This window comes from Phyllostomus discolor, chromosome 10 (genome assembly GCF_004126475.2).
Source record: "Phyllostomus discolor isolate MPI-MPIP mPhyDis1 chromosome 10, mPhyDis1.pri.v3, whole genome shotgun sequence".
NCBI lineage: Eukaryota > Metazoa > Chordata > Mammalia > Chiroptera > Phyllostomidae > Phyllostomus > Phyllostomus discolor.
Window position 1 is genome coordinate 31,666,717 of NC_040912.2, and position 22,188 is coordinate 31,688,904.

Sequence of the window (22,188 nt, forward strand, 5' to 3'; positions counted from 1 at the left end):
GTTTAGGCAATTTTTTTCTCTTAATTGGACACCAAACTCTTCACTGTGGTCTCCTTTCCTAGTTAAATGCTGGACTTCAGAAATGATGCAACTATAACAGAAGGAGTCAGTGCTCACTGGAGACAAAAGGGCAAGGTCTGTAAACTCAGGCTGACAAGTGACTACCCCAGCCAAGATGAAAAATCTCTGGTCCAGCTGTTTTGCTATACTTGATACTGGCTGGCTTTGAGATTAAAAATACGACTTTCTGTCCCCACAACATTTAAGTTAAAAATGGCTTTTTTAAAAAAGAGCATCAGAAGGCTTTGTACTATGTATAAAAACTGAATCAAGCACACCGTAAGGGAGAAAACTGACTCCCATTGATAGCTGGTTCAAAAAAATAAAGTAAGCAAACCAAATCATCTGAAAATAGGTTTATCATGGAAACAGCATGTTAATGGAACCATATTCCCAGCAGCTTTACAATTTTCCAGGAAAGTCTTATTTTGCCACCAGTATTTAAAGAAACAAATTAATACACTGGCTTTCTATATTCTACATAACTTTAAATTAGTTGTTTCCTAAACACAAAGCCTGGTGTCGACTTAAATATCTTTTAAAGGTATTTAATTCCAGCATTATCAAATTTTTCTGCATCAAATTTATAGTTACATCACATTAAGGACACATACAATAAGAATGCTTTATATTTATTCCTTGGATAGAGAATAATAATCTTAAATTTTTTCCCCCAGAAATTATCTGATTGAATTATCTTGTGAGGAGACATGTTTTAATTTGTTGTAAGAATTGCTATTTTTTTGTGTGTGTCTATGTGATAAAACTTTCTCATCTATCTACTATAGTAGATTAATGTAACAAAGAACAAAATATGAAACTGCATCTTGGCACTTAAAACTGAATGCTATGTTTTCAATTAGATTTATCTTTTGCATTTGCCTTAAAATAAATAACGATGACTTATAGACTATTACCTTATAACCATGAAAGTAACTCTATTGTATCAATGGTCATTTTAGCCCCTTATCATTTTACCATGAAGTGTTTTCATGGAAAATGTAATCAAGATATTTCTAGACTGTAAAGAAATAAGAGACTTGTTTTTCAAAGGTATTTGAGGTTTTCTATCTGGTATTTTCCACTTCTTATAGCCTTATTTCCATATTTTAAAGTGTATAAGTAAACTTTGCATCTTTTTTAAAAAATTAATGTGTACATATACTTATATGTATACAGGTATTTGTGTATACACATATTATATATTTATACGTATTCATATACATAAATTCTGACTGAGAGTAGATCAACTAGATAATGCCTCTGGAGAAGGTTCCTTGAACAATATAAAAATGGAGTCTTCAGAAGCAAACAACAAAACAGTCTTATACACCCAAGAGCTGTTTAAAATGCTTATAAACACAGTCAGTTAACCATTTACTGAATACCTATGTATGGTTTTAGAATATCCAAGATTATGGAAAATATAAGATAATACTTCATAAAAATTGTGATAAAGAGGATGGCTGGTGATTTAAAAATAAACCTCCATATTATAAAAAGTCATGTCAATTTCCCCCTTGAAAGAAAAAAAGCTTTAGTATTAAAATTAGAGTTTTCTTTTTAATACTCTTCTTTGAGTAAAGAAATAATTTTCAAACTTCTATTTTATAGTTACTATCATGAATGCATATCTTTCCTAGGGAGTTCACAATGTCAATCACAATGCAAATAGGATAACTGCTCAGAAAGATGGCATGGAGGTTTAAAAACAGGCTTTTTCATTGAATTCCTGAATTTATATATGGTGGGACTGGCCACTAGACACTATAAAATATAAAGATAATTCATAGTTTAGACAGTTTCAACTCTATTATTTTCAGGCACAAAAACCATAGAATTTTGTACAAAACTTTGATTTTTTTATTTGCGAAATTAAAAATATGGTATTATATATATATAAACTTCTATTCCTCTATAAATATAAATGATTTTGTGATAGTGAACAGAATAAATGCATACCAAATTCAAAGACCATTGTCATTTTAGGGTATGACAGACATAGATAAATTTAGGTCCTAGGTACCGGCATTTTGATAAACTCTTAAAGTTTACAATACAATCAGGAGGATTGCTTTTCTCGTCTTTTTCACAGAGAACTAAAGTGAATATTTTAAAATGGCTTTGAAAGATTTACATTTGATACATTTCTGTAAATCCAAAAAAGGAGTGCACAGGGTTTGATGCAGCAGACCTGCTGATATTTTGAGCATGTATGCCCATATTTTGTTTATTTCAGGAGCTAATCCCATCAGTTATTCCACCTCCTTTACCAGGTTGTTACTAATGATGTGGATTATTCCTCCCTCAGAAGATGTTGCCGAGTAAGAATCGTAATACGTTGAAAATACAACTTTTACATTTTAAAGTTTCTGATATATGTCTAATTATTATTTCATTAAAAAATCGTAAAGTACCACTGCATTTTGAGGAAGCCCATTACACTGAAGTCTCCTTCAAGTTTTCATATTTAGTTTACGTTTTGCTGTTCCGTAAAGGAGAGCAAAGATCAACTCCTTGACAAAGCTTTGCAGGTGACCTCAACGTTTCCATTTTACGGAACGCTAAAATCTAAACGCGGACTCAGTCCTGAAGGCAAGTTGCCAGGCATCGGTGTACAATTAGAATGAGCATTTTATAACCCCCATCTTCAGTCTCTTCCAACCCACACAAAGCTTCGTGCCTCTTCCCAAATCTCAGTAACTACATCTTTCCATGACGCTGGCCAAACTCATACCAGGTTTTAGACGCTAGAGAATGAAATGAGCTCATCCACCAAAAATCAGACTTTAAAAAGTTTGGCATTGCTTATCCCACTCACCCTCTAACCGACTTAGGTGGAAGGAGGGAGTGTCTGGGCTTTGGAGGCCAGCGCGGAGGGCGGGAGTCTGGGACTTTCAGTAACCGCAAACCACCAGCCTCCTAGAAGCTAGGGGTAAGGTTCTCGACAGTGAAAAAATCAGCTTCGGCAAGTCAAAGGGACAAATCTGGGCCCGAACAAGGGCAGACTCGAAAGCTTGAACGGTCAGGACCTTAAGATCTCCAAACTCCAGCAAGAAGGGGAAGGGAGGGAGCAGAAGGAGGAGGCGGGAAGTGACCCGAACAGAGCAGTCCCAGGCGTACCCCCCCAGCGCTGCAGGGAGGGGCGCAAGCCAACCTGCCGGAGCACCCAGCGGGTGCGCTCCGCCGGTCTAGGCAGTACTCCAAAAAGGGAAAGGGAAAGCCTCAAATGGTTAGACCGCCCTAAATAATTCAAGTTAAATCAAGGAAAAAAAAAAAAGGAAAGGAAAAGAAAACGCAAGATCAGTCATTTAAATACAAATATACTTACAAAAATCTTACACAGGCTATTTACAATCATAAAAGCATACAGTGCTGGTACCAGCAAGAGAGGTCGGTCCATGCCCCCCCTCAAGAAATTGGGCCCTCAAGTCCGTTTGCCCCCAGGGACGGAAGCTTTTGCAGGAGTTACGCTGTTAAAAGAAGCCTGCGAAAGTGTCTAGTGAGGAAGCCTGTAGTAGCCAGGCTTGGTCAGAATTCCATGGGGGAAGGTTTTCGGGGTAGCTGGGGACGGGCTGAGGGCTGGGAATGGGCTGAGCAAGCCCCCCAGGTCTCAGACGGTGGTCTCCCCTTGTTTGCTGTTGGTGAGTCTGGTGTAGAACTTCCTCCAAGAGTTAAGGGTCTTGCCGGACCAGATCCAGAAGCCGGACGTGATGCCCACGATCAGCGTCATAAGATACTTGATCATGAAGACTGTGAAGTCGGGGCTCATGGGCGGGTGTGGTGGAGCCCCTCCACCGGCCTGGAGGTGGGGGCAGGGGATGGCGTAGGTCTTGCAGCTCTGGGCCACCCAGCTGCGCTCCCACTGGTCCCGGAAGGCCTGCTCGTAGAAGTAGCAGGCAATGACTATGGTGGCTGGCACGGTGTAAAGCACGCTGAAGACGCCGATGCGCACCATGAGCTTCTCCAGCTTCTCGGTCTTGGTGCCATCGTGCTTCATGATGGTGCGAATGCGGAAGAGTGACACGAAGCCGGCCAGCAGAAACGACGTGCCGATGAACAGGTACACGAAGAGAGGCGCCAGGACGAAGCCACGCAGCGCGTCCACGTTGTTAAGCCCCACGAAGCACACCCCGCTGAGCACGTCGCCATCCACCTGGCCCAGCGCCAGAATGGTGATGGTCTTTATTGCCGGCACAGCCCAGGCAGCCAGGTGAAAATACTGCGAGTTAGCCTCGATGGCTTCGTGGCCCCACTTCATGCCGGCCGCCAGGAACCAGGTAAGCGACAGGATCACCCACCAGATGGAGCTGGCCATGCTGAAGAAGTAAAGCATCATGAAGAGGATGGTGCAGCCCTCTTTCTTGGTGCCCTGCGCCACTGTGCGCGCCCCGTCCTCGGAGAACTTGTCGTTACACACCACCCGGTCCTCCAGCAGGAAGCCGGCGATGTAGGCCACGGCCACGGCGGTGTAACAGCCCGACAAAAAGATGATGGGCCGCTCCGGATAGCTGAAGCGCCGCATGTCCACCAAGTACGTGAGCACGGTGAAGAGCGTGGAGGCGCAGCACAGCACTGACCAGATGCCGATCCAGGTGCGCGAGAAGCGCAGCTCTTCGGGCCCAAAGTACATGAGCCCGTATACCTTGGTCGGCTCACAGGGCGCGCCGCAGTCCTTCTCCCCCAGGAAGTGGTAATTGAGGTAGGAAGGCACCTTGAGGGCGCGCGGGCAGGAGAATTTGCCTCTCTCCGATGCTCCGGCGCCCCCCGGGAAGCCGCCTCCGCGGTGTCCCCCGCCGCCGTGCTGGGGGTTGCTGGTCCAGAACTCCGGCAGCAGGGAGGGTGTCGGAGTGCCCTTGTCCGAGGTGTTCTGGCCCACGCACAGCTCGCCGGCGCCGTGCACCGGGAACTTCTCGCACTTGAGCGTGTCGGGCCACTGAAAGCCAAACTTGTTCATGAGCGCCTCGCAGCCCTGGCGCGCGCGCTCGCAGAGGGAGCGGCAGGGCGGCAGAGCCTGCTCCAGCACGGTGCACACTGGCGCGTACATGGAGCACAGGAAGAACTTGAGTTCGGCTGAGCACTGCACCTTCACCAGCGGGTAGAACTGGTGCACCTCAAGGCCCGCATCCTCCTGGTTCGTGTGGCCCAGCAGGTTGGGCATAATGGTCTGGTTGTACGCGATGTCCGTGCACAGCGGGATGGAGATGGGCTGGCAATAGCCGTGGTCCGGGATGGAGATGCCCCGCTCGCCGTTGTACTGCTGCCCGCTCTGTTGCTGCTGAGGCGGCGGCGGCGGGGGCTGCTGACCCGGCCCGGGCCCCTGGCCGGCTGCCTGCGCCCGGACCCCAAGCAGCAGAGGAGCCTCCAGTAGCCAAAGCAGCAGCAGTAGCCAGCGCGCAAAGCGCCGGGAGTCAGCTGGGGGGCAGCGGCGGCGGTGGCCAGCGTCCCAACTCCCCTCTGCCGCCAGCCCAGGCGGGAGAGACCCGGCACAAAGTTCCCAGCACCCGCCAGCAGCGGCGGCGGCCCGGGACTTTTTAGGCGCCTCCTCCTCAGCCATACTTTCTCGGCTCCTTTCTTTGCACGGCTCGGCTGCGGCTGGAGTTGGCGCGGCGGGCGGCGGCTCCCCCTGCGGCCGGGGATATCTCCTCCGCGCCGGTTCCCTCCGTCGAGCCTGTGCCGCGCTCTACCCGCTCCTCCGGCTCCCGTTCCGCGTCCTGCAGCCGCCGCTGCCGCGGAAACTTGCGATTCATGAAGCGCGGGCGGCGGGGAGAGCCCGGGTGGCTCGGGCGCGCCGGGGTCGCGTCCCGCCTTCCTGGCCCTGGGCTTGCTGGCTCCCGGCTGGCGGCGCCGCGCTAGTGGCCGCGGCGCGATAGAGCGCGCAACTCTCGGCAGCCCGGCGGCCTCCGCTCCCCCCTACGCCTCCGCCTCCTTCTCCGCCGCCTGACCATTTGTGTCTATCCCTCAACTCACTAGCTCTCTTCTCCCTCGCGCGCCCTCGGACCGGTTTCCAGGCGCCCCGCAGTCTGTCTTTCACCAGAAGGGAGGAGCCTTGAAACCGACGCGAAACTGGAGGCTCAGGGACCGTCGCCCAATCGCGGCTCTGGCTTCCCCGCGCAAAGGGCTCCCGCCGCCTTCTTCCCTGAGCGAAAGTCCGCAGCAGGCGGGAGGAGGAGGAGGAGGCAGGAGGCGGGGGCAGTAGTAGTGGTGGCAGAAGCACTGCTCAGGCACAAAGACTGGGTTTGCTGCGTAGCGGGACAGGCTCGGTTGCTTTTGCTTTTGAGGAAGAAAGGAAGAGGACAAGTAGGAGAATGGTCCCATATGCTGCTGGAGATAATGAATAGGAGTCGGCGGACCGCAGGACTTAGCTTTTCTTTTCTGCATTTTCATGTTTAAAAATCCTGCTCTTAATGCTGGTTACACAGGGCAAACCGAGCGAGGCAATCAGATGCCTTTGACTTAAGGAGCGCACGGCTTCTTTTGAGTTTATGTCTGTCGAGGTTTTGTTTAAAATATTACTCTTAATAAACCCTAGAGCTCTCAGGCTTGGCTTGGCGGACTGTGGATGCTCCTTTTCCCCCAAGGAGAAGTTCATGGGATCACTGTAAAATAAAAGCAAACACAAACAAAAAAGCAAAAACAAGAACAACAAAAACTTTGATGGAATTTTAAAATTCAAGCCAGATGCGTCGTCTGCTACTATTCTTGTAGTCAACTCCTTTTCCTCCTCTTTAATTAAGTCAGAAACAGAAGCACAGGGAAACTACCCATTAAATATTTAGAGAGAAACACTGAAGAACCCCACCCCCTTCCTCGGCCCCCAGCATCCTTGCTACCCAAGACCCTAGAGGTGGCTCCGAGCTCTGCTGGCCCAGGGCCTGGGCCCTGGGTAGCTACTAGGAGCCTCCCAAAGCCCAGGACACCCATAGCTCTAAGGGAATTTCTGGGAGTGTCAGACCTCGGCCAGTAGGTGCCAGAGGCGTGGTCTTCCGTCTGTCTGCAGGGCTGAGGATGCCAGTTTAGAGAACAAAACAACGCAGTATGAAGGCTGAAAGCAGACTGCACATCCTCTTCCTAATTTCAAGCAACACAATCAGTCTCAGCTGGCTTACATTCCTCTCGTTTTCTGTGTAAGATTTTTTTCAAATCATGGTTTAACTACATGACTCAGTTTTATCAGTAAAGTGCCATTGTGTTATTAATTCTATGTAGGATTTGTTGGCCTATGATTAGACTCTCCCTGCATTCTTTTCTACAATTATTTTCTTCCTTCCATCTTTCCTTTCTTTCTCCTCAGCCGATGACTTTTTTGTTGTTGTTGTTTTCACTGACTTTTAGAGAGAGAGGGGAAGGGAGAGATAGAAACATCGATTGAAGAGAAGCATCAGTTGGTTGCCTCCCAAATGCGCTGTCCAGGGATCAGAACCCACCACTTAGGTTTGCTCTGACTGGGAATCAAGCCTACAACCATTCAGTTACTGGATGATGCTCCAGCCGAGCCACACTGGTCAGAGCTACAATTATTTTCTATCTTTTGTTTATCCATGTATTTGTCTAATGACTTCTTACCAAGCACCTTTTATGCTATCAGCACTGTTAGGTAGAAGAGTACAAAAATAAAACATGGCCCAGCCCTGCAGGAGAGCAGAATACTGTGATGGCACCGGTGTGTAGATCAGTTATCTGAAGGCCCACCTCAAGCTGAAGGATCACAAGGGAAGCAGCCAGACTGTGGAAGGGGTGGGAAGGGTTCTGATGGAGAGGTGGGTGAAAGGGGCCAAAGACAGGAGGAGCTCTGAAATGCTTAAATTGCTCAAAGGAGTTGGGGGTGGGGAGGAGTGTGTTTGAGATATTTTGGGGAAGGCAGGAGAAAGTTTTAGTCCATGCTAAAAAAAAGGTTTGGGCTTAATTATACAGACAATAGGGAGCTACTAAAGGCCACTTTTACCCCACATAAGCAGGGGATAGCTTTAAGATGACTTTGAAAGAAGAGGACCTGAGACACACTGTTACTGAAAAGCTTGAAGAGTAGTCTATGCATGAAGGTCCCTACTTCAGATGGGTATGATTGTTAGATAGAACAAGTGTCTCAAGTTATGGGGGGTTCTTACTAAATGCTATTCTTGCTAAGTGTAAAATATAGCACAGTATTTTGCAGATGCAGCTGTAACTGAATGAGCTTGACCAGAACCCAGCCATAAGTTTAGCCAACTGTAAAGAAGGAATCAAAATGTAAGTGACTAAACAGTGTATGTAAGCAATGGCCAAGCCTCCTTGGGAGAGACAGAGCTTTGGATGTGAATCTCTTGTCTCCTTTACTCGCTGCAAGTAAATACAACTACCTAAAAACAACCATATTTCGTTCTTGAATGCAGTACCCCAGGCGGCAAACCCCTTGAGTTGGACAACATTGATGCCCAACTACACGCGAACAGCGCACTGCATTTCATCACCATGCAGGCTGGTGTCTCTAAAGAATGTGTAGTCATATTTTTATCCGTTAAAACAAAATGACACTGTTTCAGACACATATATTATTATCCTTCAATATCCACGGGTTCAGCAAATTCATAAAATATGTATTTGTTTTAAAGTGTTTAGGCTGAATGTCAGTAGTAACCAGGGCTAAAAATCCGGTTCCAATTACACACACTTGAATGCACATGGACACCCAAGCCGTCAGGTGAGTGCCCCAAGTTCTACCTGGCAGACCTTGAGCTTCTGGGTGAGTTGTTCATTGCTGGTTTGTGGGTGGGAGGCTTGAATCATCTTTGTCAAAAAAATAGAGATTGTGTACAACACTGGTTAAGACTAGATTTCTGAGCACCTACCATATGTATTTGGCATTGCCTTCCTTTTATTTTATTTTAGTTTAGTTTAGTTTAGTTTTAGGGAAGAAAAAGATTACATTTATTGCCTCATAAACTTGGTAATAAAAATCATGAAAATTCCCTCTGGAAAAAGTTATCACCACCCCCACCCCAATCTATACTGTCTAAACTTTGGACAGTTTAGACCTATTTTTTCTTTTTTCCCCTATTTACTTATTTGTTTGCAGAGTGTTTATTATATTTTTTCCATTGCCATTCAGTCACCTTATACCCGCTCCCCCGGCAATCCCCACACTCTGCCCCGTGTCCGTGGGCACCGCTCTGCTTAGCACACACATCGTGTCACTTCAACTTCGCCACGCTTCGAGGTAGGTACTAATTATTATGCTCATTTAACAGATGAAGAATCTAAGACTCATGGACCTTAAGTAATTTGTCCAAGGTCCTCTAGCCGGTAAGTGCCAGAGTAGGCCTTGTTTCTGACCAGAGTCCGTGGACTTCCATTGAGTCAGCACGTCTACTCCTAAAAATTATAGGAGAAAATGTGGTTTCTGGGTGTAGATGATGGAATTCCTCAGTGTTTAGCATAGTTTTCTACACTGGGATAGAGATCATAGGAGCATCAGTGGTGGGACTCACTGATGAGTTAGAGCAGCACTTTCCAAGCTGTATTCTGTGAAATACAGTAGCTTCCCCTGAGGGTATTCTGTGGAGTAAATTTGTTCCAGTAAGTTTGGAAAAGGCCATACTCTTTGTCCTTACTGGGGACTCCTGTTAACTTAATACAATCTGAGAAGAAGTAAGCTAGAGAACCCTTTTAAAATTTTATGTTACCTAGCATTTCCTACATTTGGAATATACTTATGTACCTATCCACTTATAATACACACACATACACATTACTGTATTTTTGGACTATAAGATGCACCCCCCAAATTTGGGAGGAAAGGGAGGTGCATTTTGTAGTCCAAATGTAGCTTTAAATTTACATTGGTGAAACATTATGTTATTTATGGTATTAAATATTTTTCCCACATTTTTTGCCTTAAAATTTTTTCCCCTATTTTCCTCCTCTAAAACCTAGGTGTGTCTTATGGTCCAAAAAATAAAATAGTACTCTGCTTGACACTCATGTATGATCGCATATATTATAGTTTGAGAGTTGCTGGACCAGACCTAACATATTTTGAAACTAAACTATAAGGTTGGATTCCCACCTTTGTATCACTTTTGTGTGTCCAGAGTGGAAAGTGAGAACTTGGCCTACTCTGCTTTGAGTTCTTCTCTTTCCCAGTGAAGGGTATTATTTGGGTAGGGAGCTGACAGTGATTGAGAAAGCTCAGACTATGTGATCCCCTCCTGCCTGGGAGGCACCACTAGGAGCCTATTAGGTTGTTTTTATAGAGATGCCTTAGGTGTAATTCCATCTAAGGTTTCAGCATAGATATCTACCTCATTTTTTTCTTGAATTTCCCACCCAGAAATTTCTACATTAGCTAATTCTTATCTTCCAAAACATCTGTATTCTTTTGCTACAATCCTAAATCTAAATGTCTTTCCTTTCTTTTTTGGTGCACAAATCTGTTCTTGACATTGGTGAGAGAGTTCTTGGATTTATTTACACACAGAGCCTCAATTTATAGACTCTCTTTGAAAGGTCCATCTTTTAAAAAAATACATTGCTTTCCTTAGAACAACTTATCAAAAGAGATTGTCAGTTTGATTATATTAACTTTTATCTCATAGGGCACTTCTGGCTGATTTATATTAAGATCCTAAGCTAACTTATCTTTTGAGAGTCATACTTTGTTAGAATTTACATATTAAACATGATAAGACTCAGAGATTTCATATAGATGAATATGTTCAGTAGGTCTTAATATGAATCATGGATTACTTACCCTACCAGGTAGGGTAATAATTATCCAAAATTTCTTATAATTCAAAGGTTAAACTACAAAAGAAGATTTTGCTAAAGCAAACCTCAGTATCTCAAAAAGTCCAGAAGAATTACCTTGTGACTCTGCTTTAATTAGTTGTTATTATGCAATTGGAAATAGTATATATGATCTGAGAAAACTTTTGCAAAACATACAGGCATTTGTATTGAATTTAAAATGTAGTCTTTCTGTGAGGCCCTGGAAAAGAAATATAGATGATCCCTTGTAAATTAAAACCTTATGTTTCATGAACTTGAAGAGGCCTCTCTGATTGGCCAAGATTTAGGGAACTGAGTTTGGAATCATTTTGGTGCAGAAAGAAGTTTTTAAGAGAACAAGTAAAACTTGTGCTTCTATAAGTGGGCATTTCTGTTCTACCTTGTGCATGACGTGATGTGTGTGTGTGTGTGTGTGTGTGTGTGTGTGTAAAGGAGGTAATATTATACATCTTTTAAAATCAGAGTCTGGCCCAGTTGGGGCTTTTTGTTTGTTACTTGCTTTAACCTGAGGTCCTCTGGCTGAAGGTGACATGAAAGTCCAGCCACAGTTTCTAAAGGACAGTACAAATTCTTCTTAAAATAACATCTTTGGAGTTATGGTTAAGAACAAATGGAAGATGCAACCAGGTATTGTCATTTTGGATTCGACAACCTTTTTTTCGGCCAGGGTAAAGAAAAACACTGGTTATTTATACTTTATTAGACATCTAAGGCTAAAAAGATCCTGGTACTTGATAAAATTTTTAAAAGAAAAAACAATTTTCACCCATGGAAGTCTGCATCATACCCTAGTGTGACTTAACCTTCACCACAATGCTGATGAAGGTGACAAGATGATGACTCCGAGTTAAGATGCAGAAATGGAGGTTTGCGAAGTTGATGTGTTCACACAGCTGGTCAGTTGGGGAAACCAGAATTCAAGTGTAGTTACCACATGCATTAACACAGTCCCACACCAGAGGAAACAAGCTAAATTCTGCAGGATTTACAATATAAAGAAAGTTCATTAAGAAATACAAAATTCTGCCTTGCTTTAAGACAGTTATTTGGATGTGTTAGTATACACGAGATCAAACACCTAGGGGCATTGTCAGATGACCATTTCTTATACCCACTCATGATAAAAACTGAGATATAATGATGCACCTTAGATGGGGAACATGTTTCTGTAAGGAGGCAAAAAAAAGATTCAAAGTATAGCTTTCCTGTGATCTGATTTGGTCCAGGGCGAGGCCTTTAGGGGATGTACTTGACATTCTTACATTTACTCTGCATCAGAAGGAAGGCCTCATCCTTGGCAGTTTTCTTCCAGGCTGGGTTAAAGGCACCATTGTTTCTTTTATCATGGCCAGTTTTCTTGCTTTCCTGAGTCTCAGGTTCTTCTTCACTATCAGATTAGTATGATACTCTAATGGGTATTGTTTATGTGTCTTGATGGCTTTACTATACCGTAATTCTAATCACAACAAAGAGATGTGCATGCTTACATTTAAAAGTCAGAATGTTAATCAGTAGGCAAGTGCATCTGATAAAATCGCCTCAACATATTGATTTTAGGAGTCTCTGCAATATTGATCTGATAGGTCGAAGTGCAGTTGGGGTCTGTTTAAACCGAGGTCTTTTCAGCTTTCATTTCCCCTCAGTTCTCTGCAGAACAGAAGAGACGCCTCTGTCCCCACGGGCTGGTGTGCTTCCCCTGCGGGCCTCTCTGTCCGTGGCATTTACATGGCATTCTGTGTGCTGCAGGCCCTTCAGGGGCCCTTCAGTCACGTTAACACGTGACTTTGAGCTTAGAAAGAAGAAAGTAAACTTTGCCATCATTAAAAACTGATATATATTTGAAAAATATGCACCTAGATCAAGATAGGTTCTGCTGATTTTTATATGGTTAATATTCCTTTTATCCCCTTATTACCCCCAGATCCATGATTTTATAAATGCTCCATATACCTATGGTTATGTAACAACCCCCTCCCCCAATTTAGCGATAAAATAATAGCTATTCTAGTATGCTCGGAATTCACGGAGCCAGGAATTTGGACAGGGACAGCAGGAATGACTTGAACTCAGCTGGGCAGACTCCAGCAGCTAGGGGGTGACACAGGCTGTTAAGAACTGGAACTGCTGGTACTGGAGGATCCACTTACCAAATACCTCCCCTAGTCAGGGACAGCTGGATTCTGATGGGACTGTCACCCAGAGTTCTTACAAGTGACCTCTCCAGACAGACTTTGTCCACGGCAGCTCCGTGTCCAGCAACCATGGCAGTCACTGTATGCTCTCTCATGGGCTGGCTTTGGAAGTCACAGAGTGCCATTTCCAAGATAGTCTAAGGTCAAAGCAGGCACAAACCTGATTAGGCTCAAGTGATGGAGACATATGACCCTGCTTCAATGGGAGCAGTGTCAAAGAATTTGTACCGATTTTTTGTTACACTGCCACACTAAAATATCTGAATTTATAAAATTATTTTATATGACAAGATTAGAGATGGCTATAATACGTTTACTGAGTGCTTACTATGTGCTTGTAATTCTCACAATCATTCCATGAAGAATGCTCTATTTTATCTCCATTTCACAGAGAGAAGAGAGAGGCTTAGAGAGCATGAGAAACTGGCCACACCCACATGAACAGGAGAACAGAGATTTGAATTGAGTTTGTCTGGCTGTAGACTCTTGAGAGCTTAACCACTGGGTTATATGATTTCTCCTTAGCCAACTACACTAGAGCTATTTTAGAACTATTAAGCAAAATTTTAAAGCTCTAGGTATTTACCAAATATTAAGAACTGTTTTAGATAAAATTGTTACTGAAACAAGTTTGATGGTCTCAGACACATAGTAATTGAAAAAAATGTCTCACCTCTACATAGACACCTGTGTGTTGGAAGAGTATTTTCCTAACAGGATCGGACAGGCTTGAACTTGTAGTGTTGGAACCTTCCCTAAGAAGAATGAGGTGAGTCATGAGGCTTGAGGGTGACTGTGTTGTGAATGCTGGGAAATTGAGCTTTCTTCTCTGACTCTTAGTTGAACATCATTCCAAAGTTCACAGATGGTTTTGCAACCAGAATTAGGCGGTTATCAAGACATATTCCAATGCAAATTTGTTTCATCTTTCAGGGCACTTGGGAAGTAGATAGCTAAAGCACAGACATATAAAGCTCCCATCTTTTAAACTCCATTTTCATACATCTGACCAAGTTGTCTAGCAGGTTCTTGTCCTACAAAAATTACAAAATTGCAAAGACACACCTCTGGGATGAATTAAAAACCTGTGTCTTGCTGGTTCCCTGCTTCTTACTAGAATACCTCGGCATGCAGCTCAGAGAGTGTAACCCTTGTGACACCAGCCTGGATATGCTAAGAGCTTGGGGGCAACCCCAGAACTCTGTGGTTGTAGAACCATGTGGATATTGAAATTTCAACTCTGCCAGCCCTGTTTCCAGAAAGTTGCAGCAGACAGAAAATGGGACCTCCTCCAGCCCCTCTCTTCCATCCACCCCTGGCTACTCTCCCTGCTGCAAACGGCTGGAAGTGTGGCTCTGCCCTCACGCACAGACCACCAGAGGCGTTCCTGCTGCACACCTGCCCACCCGCCAGTCAGGCGGTGATGGGCCACACAGCCCTGCAGGGCCCACTGCTTCACAAGGCCACCGTTCTCCTCTGCCACACTGCATGAGTTTCGAGAGTTTTTCCATCTGTGTAAGAAAACTTATTTCAGCAAATCTTAGCATCCAAAGGTAAACAGGGAATTTGTACTTTACTCTTATTGCCATCCGCTAATACAGGGTGTTTTTCAAAGGTTGAACTATGTGACTACCTGAGCAATTCAATGAAGGGTTTATATTCAAAGCACTTCTCACCAACTGTAATCCAAACCCAGGATGGTCCTTTGACCCTCCTGCCCAGCCTTAAGGAAGTCTCCTCCTTTCCCAGGTACTTCGGAAAGAGCTGTGTCAGTCTTGTACTTCCAGCACCAGTTCATGGCCTGGGGGTGGGGGACCCCTGCATTAGAGGAACCAGGAGAAGTTCTGATTTGGGCCAACAGCATGCCTTAATTCTGGTGGGTTGGAGGTCTTACTTCCAGCCTCATTATCTCTTTCATCAACCTCCCAGGAAGGCACGGAGACTCCTGGTGTCTAGTAAGGGTGCCACCAAGTTCCCGGATGGGCCGTCCAGAGCTGGCTCTTCTCTACTGTTAGTAATAGAGCTGTTTGACCCCCAATTTATGGTTGTTTTTGCCTTCCATACTCATCTTCTTTACAGAAATATATTGGCTTTTTTTAAAGGTTGATTAAAATTCACTTCACCTACTTTCTCTAGATTTATTAATATGCCACCTGATCTTTGTATCTACAAAACAGACCTACATAAATTCTAGCATAATTTTCAATAGTTTTGAGGGCAGCCCTTGAATTTTAAGCATCTACAAAATTACTTTTTCTAAGGCCAGAAATTGAGCTATTTTGTTTGGAGAACCAGTAACTATTAGGAGTCACATATGATGATCTGACGCAGATTTATGAACACTTTAAGGAATAATTCCAAATACCTATTTGTGATCATCGTGATGCTTTGGGCTAAGTGAATGTGGCGGTCTGTGGTAGGTTACAGATGACCGCAAACTCCTTGTCATTCCTCCCACTCAGAGATGGAGTCTATTTCTCCTCCCCTGGAGTCTGGATTGGCCCTCAGACTTGCTGTGTAACCAGTAGCACAAAGAAGAGGAAATGACAGTAAGCTAGTTGCAGGCCTAAGCCTCCAAAAGGCCGGAGGTTTCTGTTTCTGTGCTCTGGGAAGCCAGCCACCATGCTGCCCAGCAGCTCCGGGACTACTGAATGGGGAACGGGGACCCAGAAAGGGCCCGGAGGTTGAGGCGCCACCTTGTGCACTCCAGTGCCAGCCATGCTCCCAACTGAGTGCCGCTGTGGAGTGATCTCAGTTTATGCCTTGTGAGCAGGACGCTTGCCCGGTGGAGCCCAGGCAACCCACAGAATTGTAAGACATAATACATTTTCATTGTTTTAAGACATTAAGCTTCAGGTGGTTTTTACATAGTCACTGAAAAGTTTCCATGTGAATATTTCTTTTCCATTTCTTTAGGAGGCAGTGAATTTTCTGTTATTGTTGGGATTTTCTTAAACACATGTTTGTTTTGCTAATACTTTTTAATTGGTTTACTAAAAATTAATTGCCAAAAGTCATATAGCAAAAAAAATTTTTTTCCTCTGACCCTTTTTGAGTCACCCAGTTTCACCCCCAGAGGCAGACACTTTCAGCAGTTTCTTAGGTATTTAAAATATAGGCACAAAAAGAAAATTGTCTTTTTTTCATTTCTTTTCTTTATACACATGGTTTTATACCTTCCTCTCATTGCTTACTCTTATATGTTGGAGGTAGTGCCATACTCAGCATATGTAAAACTCCTTCCTTCCCTCCCTCCCTCCCTCCCTTCATTCCTTTCTTCCTCTCTCTCTCTTTCTTTCTTTCTAAATCCTCACCCAACCTGTATGCACCCTGACTGGGGATCAAACTTGCAACCTGTGTATGTGCCCTGACCAGAAATTGAACCTGCAACTTTTGGTGTCAGGATGATGCTCTGACTAACTGAGCCACCCAGCCTGAGCAAAGCTTCCTCATTCTTTTTAATAACTATAAAATATTCTACTGCATGATATAATGTATTTATTTAACCAGTCCTCTATTCATGGATGTTTGCCTCTAACCATTTATTACAAATAAAGCTGCAATAAATATTCTGTATTTGTATCATTTGTATATGTGCAAGTATATAACAGCATATTCTTAGAAATCAAATTGTTAAGTCAAAGGTTATGCATATTTTCATTCTGATAACTATTATCAAAATGCCCTTTATGTAAGTTGTACCCAATTATACTCTCACCAGTAAAGGTGAGAGCTGCCTGTATTTTATGCATTGTCTAATACAACTAGATCACATTTCTTAATTATGTTAAAATTTTCATTGATTCTCTAAGATTTCTGATAACCATTATTTTACCTCTTTCTCTTTGCTATTTTATATTTCATTTCTTTCTCTTATCTACTTGTGTTGGCAGGTACTTTTAGAATAATGTTAACTAATGCTAGTAATAATTGTCTTATTCTGATCTAATGAGAGTGTTTTCCCAGTAAAAATAAAGTAAAACATTTGAGATAAGAGACATTTATTTTATTATGTTAAAGAAATAATATCCATCTCTTCCAAATATTGAGAGTTATTATTAGAGCGGATGTTAAATTTTATCAAATTTCAAGGTCTGTGGGATAATTATGTGAGTTTTGTCTCCTTCAACCTGTAAATATGGTGAATTTATATTAATAACTTTCCTAATACTGAGCTATTCTCCATTCTTAGAGTAAGTCTCATACACTTAGTCATGGCATATTAGTCTCTTGATATTTTGCTGCTTCCTGTTTGCCAAAAATTTTATTTAGAACATTGCATTTTTATTTATAAATGAAACAAATCTGCTGTTTCAAAGTGAAATTGACAAAGAAAATATTACGTCAGACACAAAAGTGATAACAATGTGATGGATAAACCACCAAATGAGAAATTCTAGAACACAGAGAAAACACTGAGGACCAAATTTTGGAGCGTAACTATGTTTAGCTATGTTTTGGAGTAGAGGGAGAAATGTAACTGCAAAGAGACAAAAGTCAGTCTTTAATGACATAAAAGCCAGTAAAGACAGTGCACCGTGAAGAATGAAATAGGAAAGAATTAAACCTCTTGGCGGGTAAAGGAAAATACCCAGTAAAGAGAAAGGCTGAGCGCACAGTGGGACGAGAGTGTCAGGGAGAGACATTGGTAATGGATGGAGTAGAGTTCTCAAGGAGACAGAGGGTTAGGGAGGGGTCTCTAGCAGAAGGGGAAGTTGGATGAATGCAACCCCTCCATGAAAGAGGGACTGAGGGAGAAAATCCAGGGAACCCCGAGGTGGCAGATAAAAAAACCGAGGAAGCTGTCTTCAGACAATCTGATCCCAGGCAAGTGGAGGTTAACAATCTTATACAGAGGAGGGAAGGCACGATTGCTTGCAATAATGACCTTTTATTATTGGAGTAATGTCAATAATAAAAAAACTAATAAATAGGCAGACTAAGTATAAAAAATCTTAAATTATAAGTAGTAGATTCACTGCAATTGTTTCAGCAACTGGAAAGGAAAAAGAACCAATTTTCTAAAGAAAACACTTAATAGGAAAAGGAAAAGTTGCAGATTTGACCTCCAGGGGCAAATGACCAGCCCATATATTACTCATCCAAGGGAACTGCCTTTTCATTCCTTCTCTAGTGGAACTAATCTTCCGTCACTCAGTGTCTGTAACCAGGGAGAAGGGACACAGCCTGAAACGAGGCTCTTCTTCAGACCTCTTGACGATGGGCAGCCTCTGGGCCAGCAAGCCAGCCCAAGCCCCAGGTTTGGTGAAAGTGGCCTCATGGGAGCTTGTCTCTTTTTGATGACCCTGGAAAGTCAGTGTCATGTTCTCTCAAACAGGAGGAGGGAGCTGAACATGGGAATCATTAAATGTTCCAAAGTGTCCTGTCTGCAACTCTAAGAAGGAATCACTCTGACTTTTCTTTCAATGTCTGGTTTTAGCAATGATATCACCAGAAACTATTAAACTTAATAGGAGATGAGATAATTTACAGGGATTATTAAGATGTGACACTGGACATACTCTGTTCCTGTAGCTCATTAGCCGGTGGTTTTGGACAAGTTTGTTTAATGACGCTGAGCCTCAGTTTTCTCATCTATAAAATGGCTGTTATAAAAACAGCTTCCCTGATTATCTCACCGGACGGTTGTGTAACGATCAAATGAGATAATGAACATCTGTCACACTTTGAAAACCCTCTCTAAACATAAGGGGTATTGCGTAAGTCACTTGTAAAAAATATCTTTGCTTACTGTAAAAACTCATCCCAATCCTGGGGCAAACTGGTGGGAGAATTTCTGTCTTCTTCCTTTTCCAAAGCACAAATAAAGAATGCATTTCCTTTCTACTGCCCTTTTGAGAGGTGTCTTGTTGAACTGTGAATGGAATGGATTGATGATTTGCTGAGTTTCTGAAATCCCCTTTCTCAGTCACTGCTAGAATACCAGCAAGTCATCCATCTAGACTGTAAGCACAATTTGGGGAGCTGGGATTATTGGCCGAATGGGAAGTGTCTGCCTAGAATAAGGTTAAGAGGATAACCACTGACAGGAAAAATATAATTTTGGCATGAGAAAGAAAGAAATAGTACATTTTTAAACAAACAACTCCTAAACGCTTGATGGATACAGGATGTTCCGATTTACAGATGTGAACTCAGGAACCAGATTGTGCGCATTTGAATCCCAGCTCTGCTCCTTATCAGCTGCAAGAACTCGGGCGAGTGGTCGGCCTCTTCAGTTTTCTTCCCTGTGCAATGAGTCACATAATGGTACGCTCTTCACAGGGTTATTATGAGGTTTCAATGAGTTAATATTTGTAAAGCACTTGGAATGGCGCCTGGCACATGTAAATGCTACATGCGTTAATCTGGAAGGTATTTAGTATGTCAGACTCTGGCATTAGACCTCTATGTTTGTTTGCTAATTAGAGAAGGCACAACCCATCGATGCCACACTGCAAGGTTTAAAGAGTTTGAATTTGCAGCCCTACATGTAAATATTTTCAGAGACATGCCCCACGTTTTGTGTGAAATGAATACCCAAACATATTACAGACACCTTCTTTAGGCAACATCAAACCAGGGTGCAGATGTGGGATCTCAGATCTGGCGGCAGATTGGGCAGTGCATGTAACCTCCTGACGCCTTAGCTGCTCTCTCTGTAGCAATGCAGTAAAAATGCTGGCTTCACGAGGGTGTCATGAAGAGGAAAATGAGATAACGTTTGTAAAACTCTCAGCACTTACTGGGAGAGGCGCCACCTAAACACAGATTAAAATTATTAACAGCATCTCATATCCTAATGGAGACTGGTTTGAATGCCATTATCTTATTAAATGACTAAAGCTGGCCTTAGAAATTATAATGGTGGGGGGTTGGGTAGTTAGGAACACAGCACCAGACAGTTTCCTGTGGGAAAGCTGTTAAGAAGGCGACACCAGACCTCGCTGTGTGACAACTCACTAATAGCACTACCTTGGTTCCCCTGGGGCAACTGTAAGAGCAGAGCTCCAGCACTTTGCAAATATGGGTCTCTCGGGGTTACCCTCTGTGATTCCTGAGCATTACCTAGTACACAGGAATCTGGAGCCAGAAGATTTGGAGCGGGAGTTTCCTACTGGAAATTCAGTAGCCATATGGGCTCACGAAGCTTTTGAGAGTGGCTTAAGATTTTTGTGGAACCAATGATGTTAATCTTATCCTGCCTGTTCCAGTTTCAGATGAGATAGGCAGTAGGTGACAAATGCTCAATGAGTAAATTAATAAACTGAGAGATACAGAAAACATTCCCATGAAATTCTTTCCCTGAAAAGAAGAATATTCCAAAATCTTGGGACACATATAATTGCTGATAAGCAAGGTGATTAGGTGGTACACAGATGAATCTTGTATGCATTTATGTATATGCATATATATTAGGTCTGTCCAGAAGGTATCCAGCCATGTAATATGAAAAATAGAGACATTTACTGAAAAAGATACAACAAACATTGTGCATAGGAAAATGACACCACAGTCCCCTTTAAAGTAGGCACCTTGGGGCCTCACATAGTTCTCCCAGTCACCATTAGCTGCCCTGGTGTATTTTCCTGAATCTCACTAATGTCTGAAATCTCTTCCCTTTTAAAGGTGGTTTTAGTTTTGGGAAAAGCCAGAAATCACAGGGCGCCAAATCTGGGCTGTAGTAGGGCTGAGTCACCTGGGTGATTTAATGTTTCACGGTAAAACTCTGCACGAGACGTGAAGCATGAGTGGTCACGTTGTCTTGGTGAAGCTGCCAATTACCAGTTGCCCATAGCTGCAGCCTTCTGACTCATCTGAATAGTTTCCACAGAGGAATGTTCAAGCTTAATGCAAAATTTGATGCAGGTTCATTATTCACTCATTTTGAATGTGACAGCCACACAGTGCACATGCTCACTCACTAACGTCTACCACCCCCATTGACAAGTACAGTGAAGTCATCATTGTTCACACATGTGCATTCCAGTCCACTTTCTTTGGCTGCCAGGTTACATCAATGTCGTGCAAACCATTCTCGTTACATTAACAATGGCTGGATTTTTTCCGGACAGACTTTGTATATGTGCATACACACATACATACATATACATGTATGTGTGTATATAAAAGTTAAATATTAGGACCTGAAACCTGTGTATTCATGGATATTACTGCTTGGGACAAATAAACTTGATGGTTGGAAAAGATAGTTGGTAGTAAGGAAAAAATGTTATTTGACTTAAAGAAAAAGGCTAGGTAATTAATATTAATAGAAAATAATAATGCAGTTTTTATGGCAAAAATCATGACTAAAGTTAAGGAAACACCATCTTAGAAGAAAGATAAGAGAGCCTTTGTTCCTTGGTTTCAAATTTAGATTCCAGGGAAGAATTTAGAGAACAGTGAATTTTTTTTTTATATCTGGATTGATTGCCACTGTTTGTAAAACATTTTTACAAGCTTTCACTTATTTTCAGGTCAGGCATAATTATTTCTGTTTAATAGATGAGGAAATAGACGAAGTGTCCTTGAAAAGTTGTGCAATAGCAAGCTGGCAAATGAATAAAATTTGCATATGTTGAAATACTATTTAGGGAAAAGAACCATATGCGCAGTGGTTTTTACACGGTAGAGAATTATTTACTAAAACTAGGGATCAGTCTTTTAAGTTCTTGGAAACCTGCAGTGCTTGCGGCGGTCCTGTTTCTCCCCCGACTTTTCTCTGCCACTCGCTGAGTGCTGTGCAGGAAGCTGAGCCTGAAGGGGGGTTGCCAGGTCTGTTATGTGAGGGGATGAAATCTGGACCTCAGTAACACACCGCTAGCCCAATTGGGTCTTCTGTCATATTTTGCCTTAATAGTAGGGTGTTAATGATTTTTTAAGAGTGTGTCGTTAGAATCTAAGAATTGAGATTTCATATAAAAATCTGGTGCCCAGCTTGGCCTACAACCATATGAAGATCTGACAAGACCAGGTCGTGGGGTCCTGCTTAGTTGGCCCTTGGTGGGGGCTGGGTCCTCTCCAGGCTGACACAGCCCTCTGTGGACTCACATCTTCCTTTTGGTGCTTTACAAAATTGTACAGGAAGATTTTCTCCCTTTACCAGTTAATTAATTTACTAACTTTTTCATTCAATGCCTTTCACTTGGAGAGCCCAAGTACAGAG

At 43.0% G+C, this 22,188-nt stretch overlaps 1 protein-coding gene across 1 annotated transcript; it reads right to left on the minus strand.

Annotated features, from left to right (window-relative positions):
* Positions 1-287: 287 nt before the first annotated feature.
* Positions 288-6,131, minus strand: FZD1 (frizzled class receptor 1). Its single transcript, XM_028525648.2, has one exon. The coding sequence runs from the start codon at positions 5,615-5,617 to the stop codon at positions 3,674-3,676; it is 1,944 nt and encodes a 647-aa protein (XP_028381449.1). The 5' UTR covers positions 5,618-6,131; the 3' UTR covers positions 288-3,673.
* Between the last annotated feature and the right edge of the window lie 16,057 nt (positions 6,132-22,188).

Bases quoted from the DNA above. Each gene is read 5' to 3' on its own strand.
- FZD1 (XM_028525648.2), bottom strand. From the start codon at position 5,617: ATGGCTGAGGAGGAGGCGCCTAAAAAGTCCCGGGCCGCCGCCGCTGCT.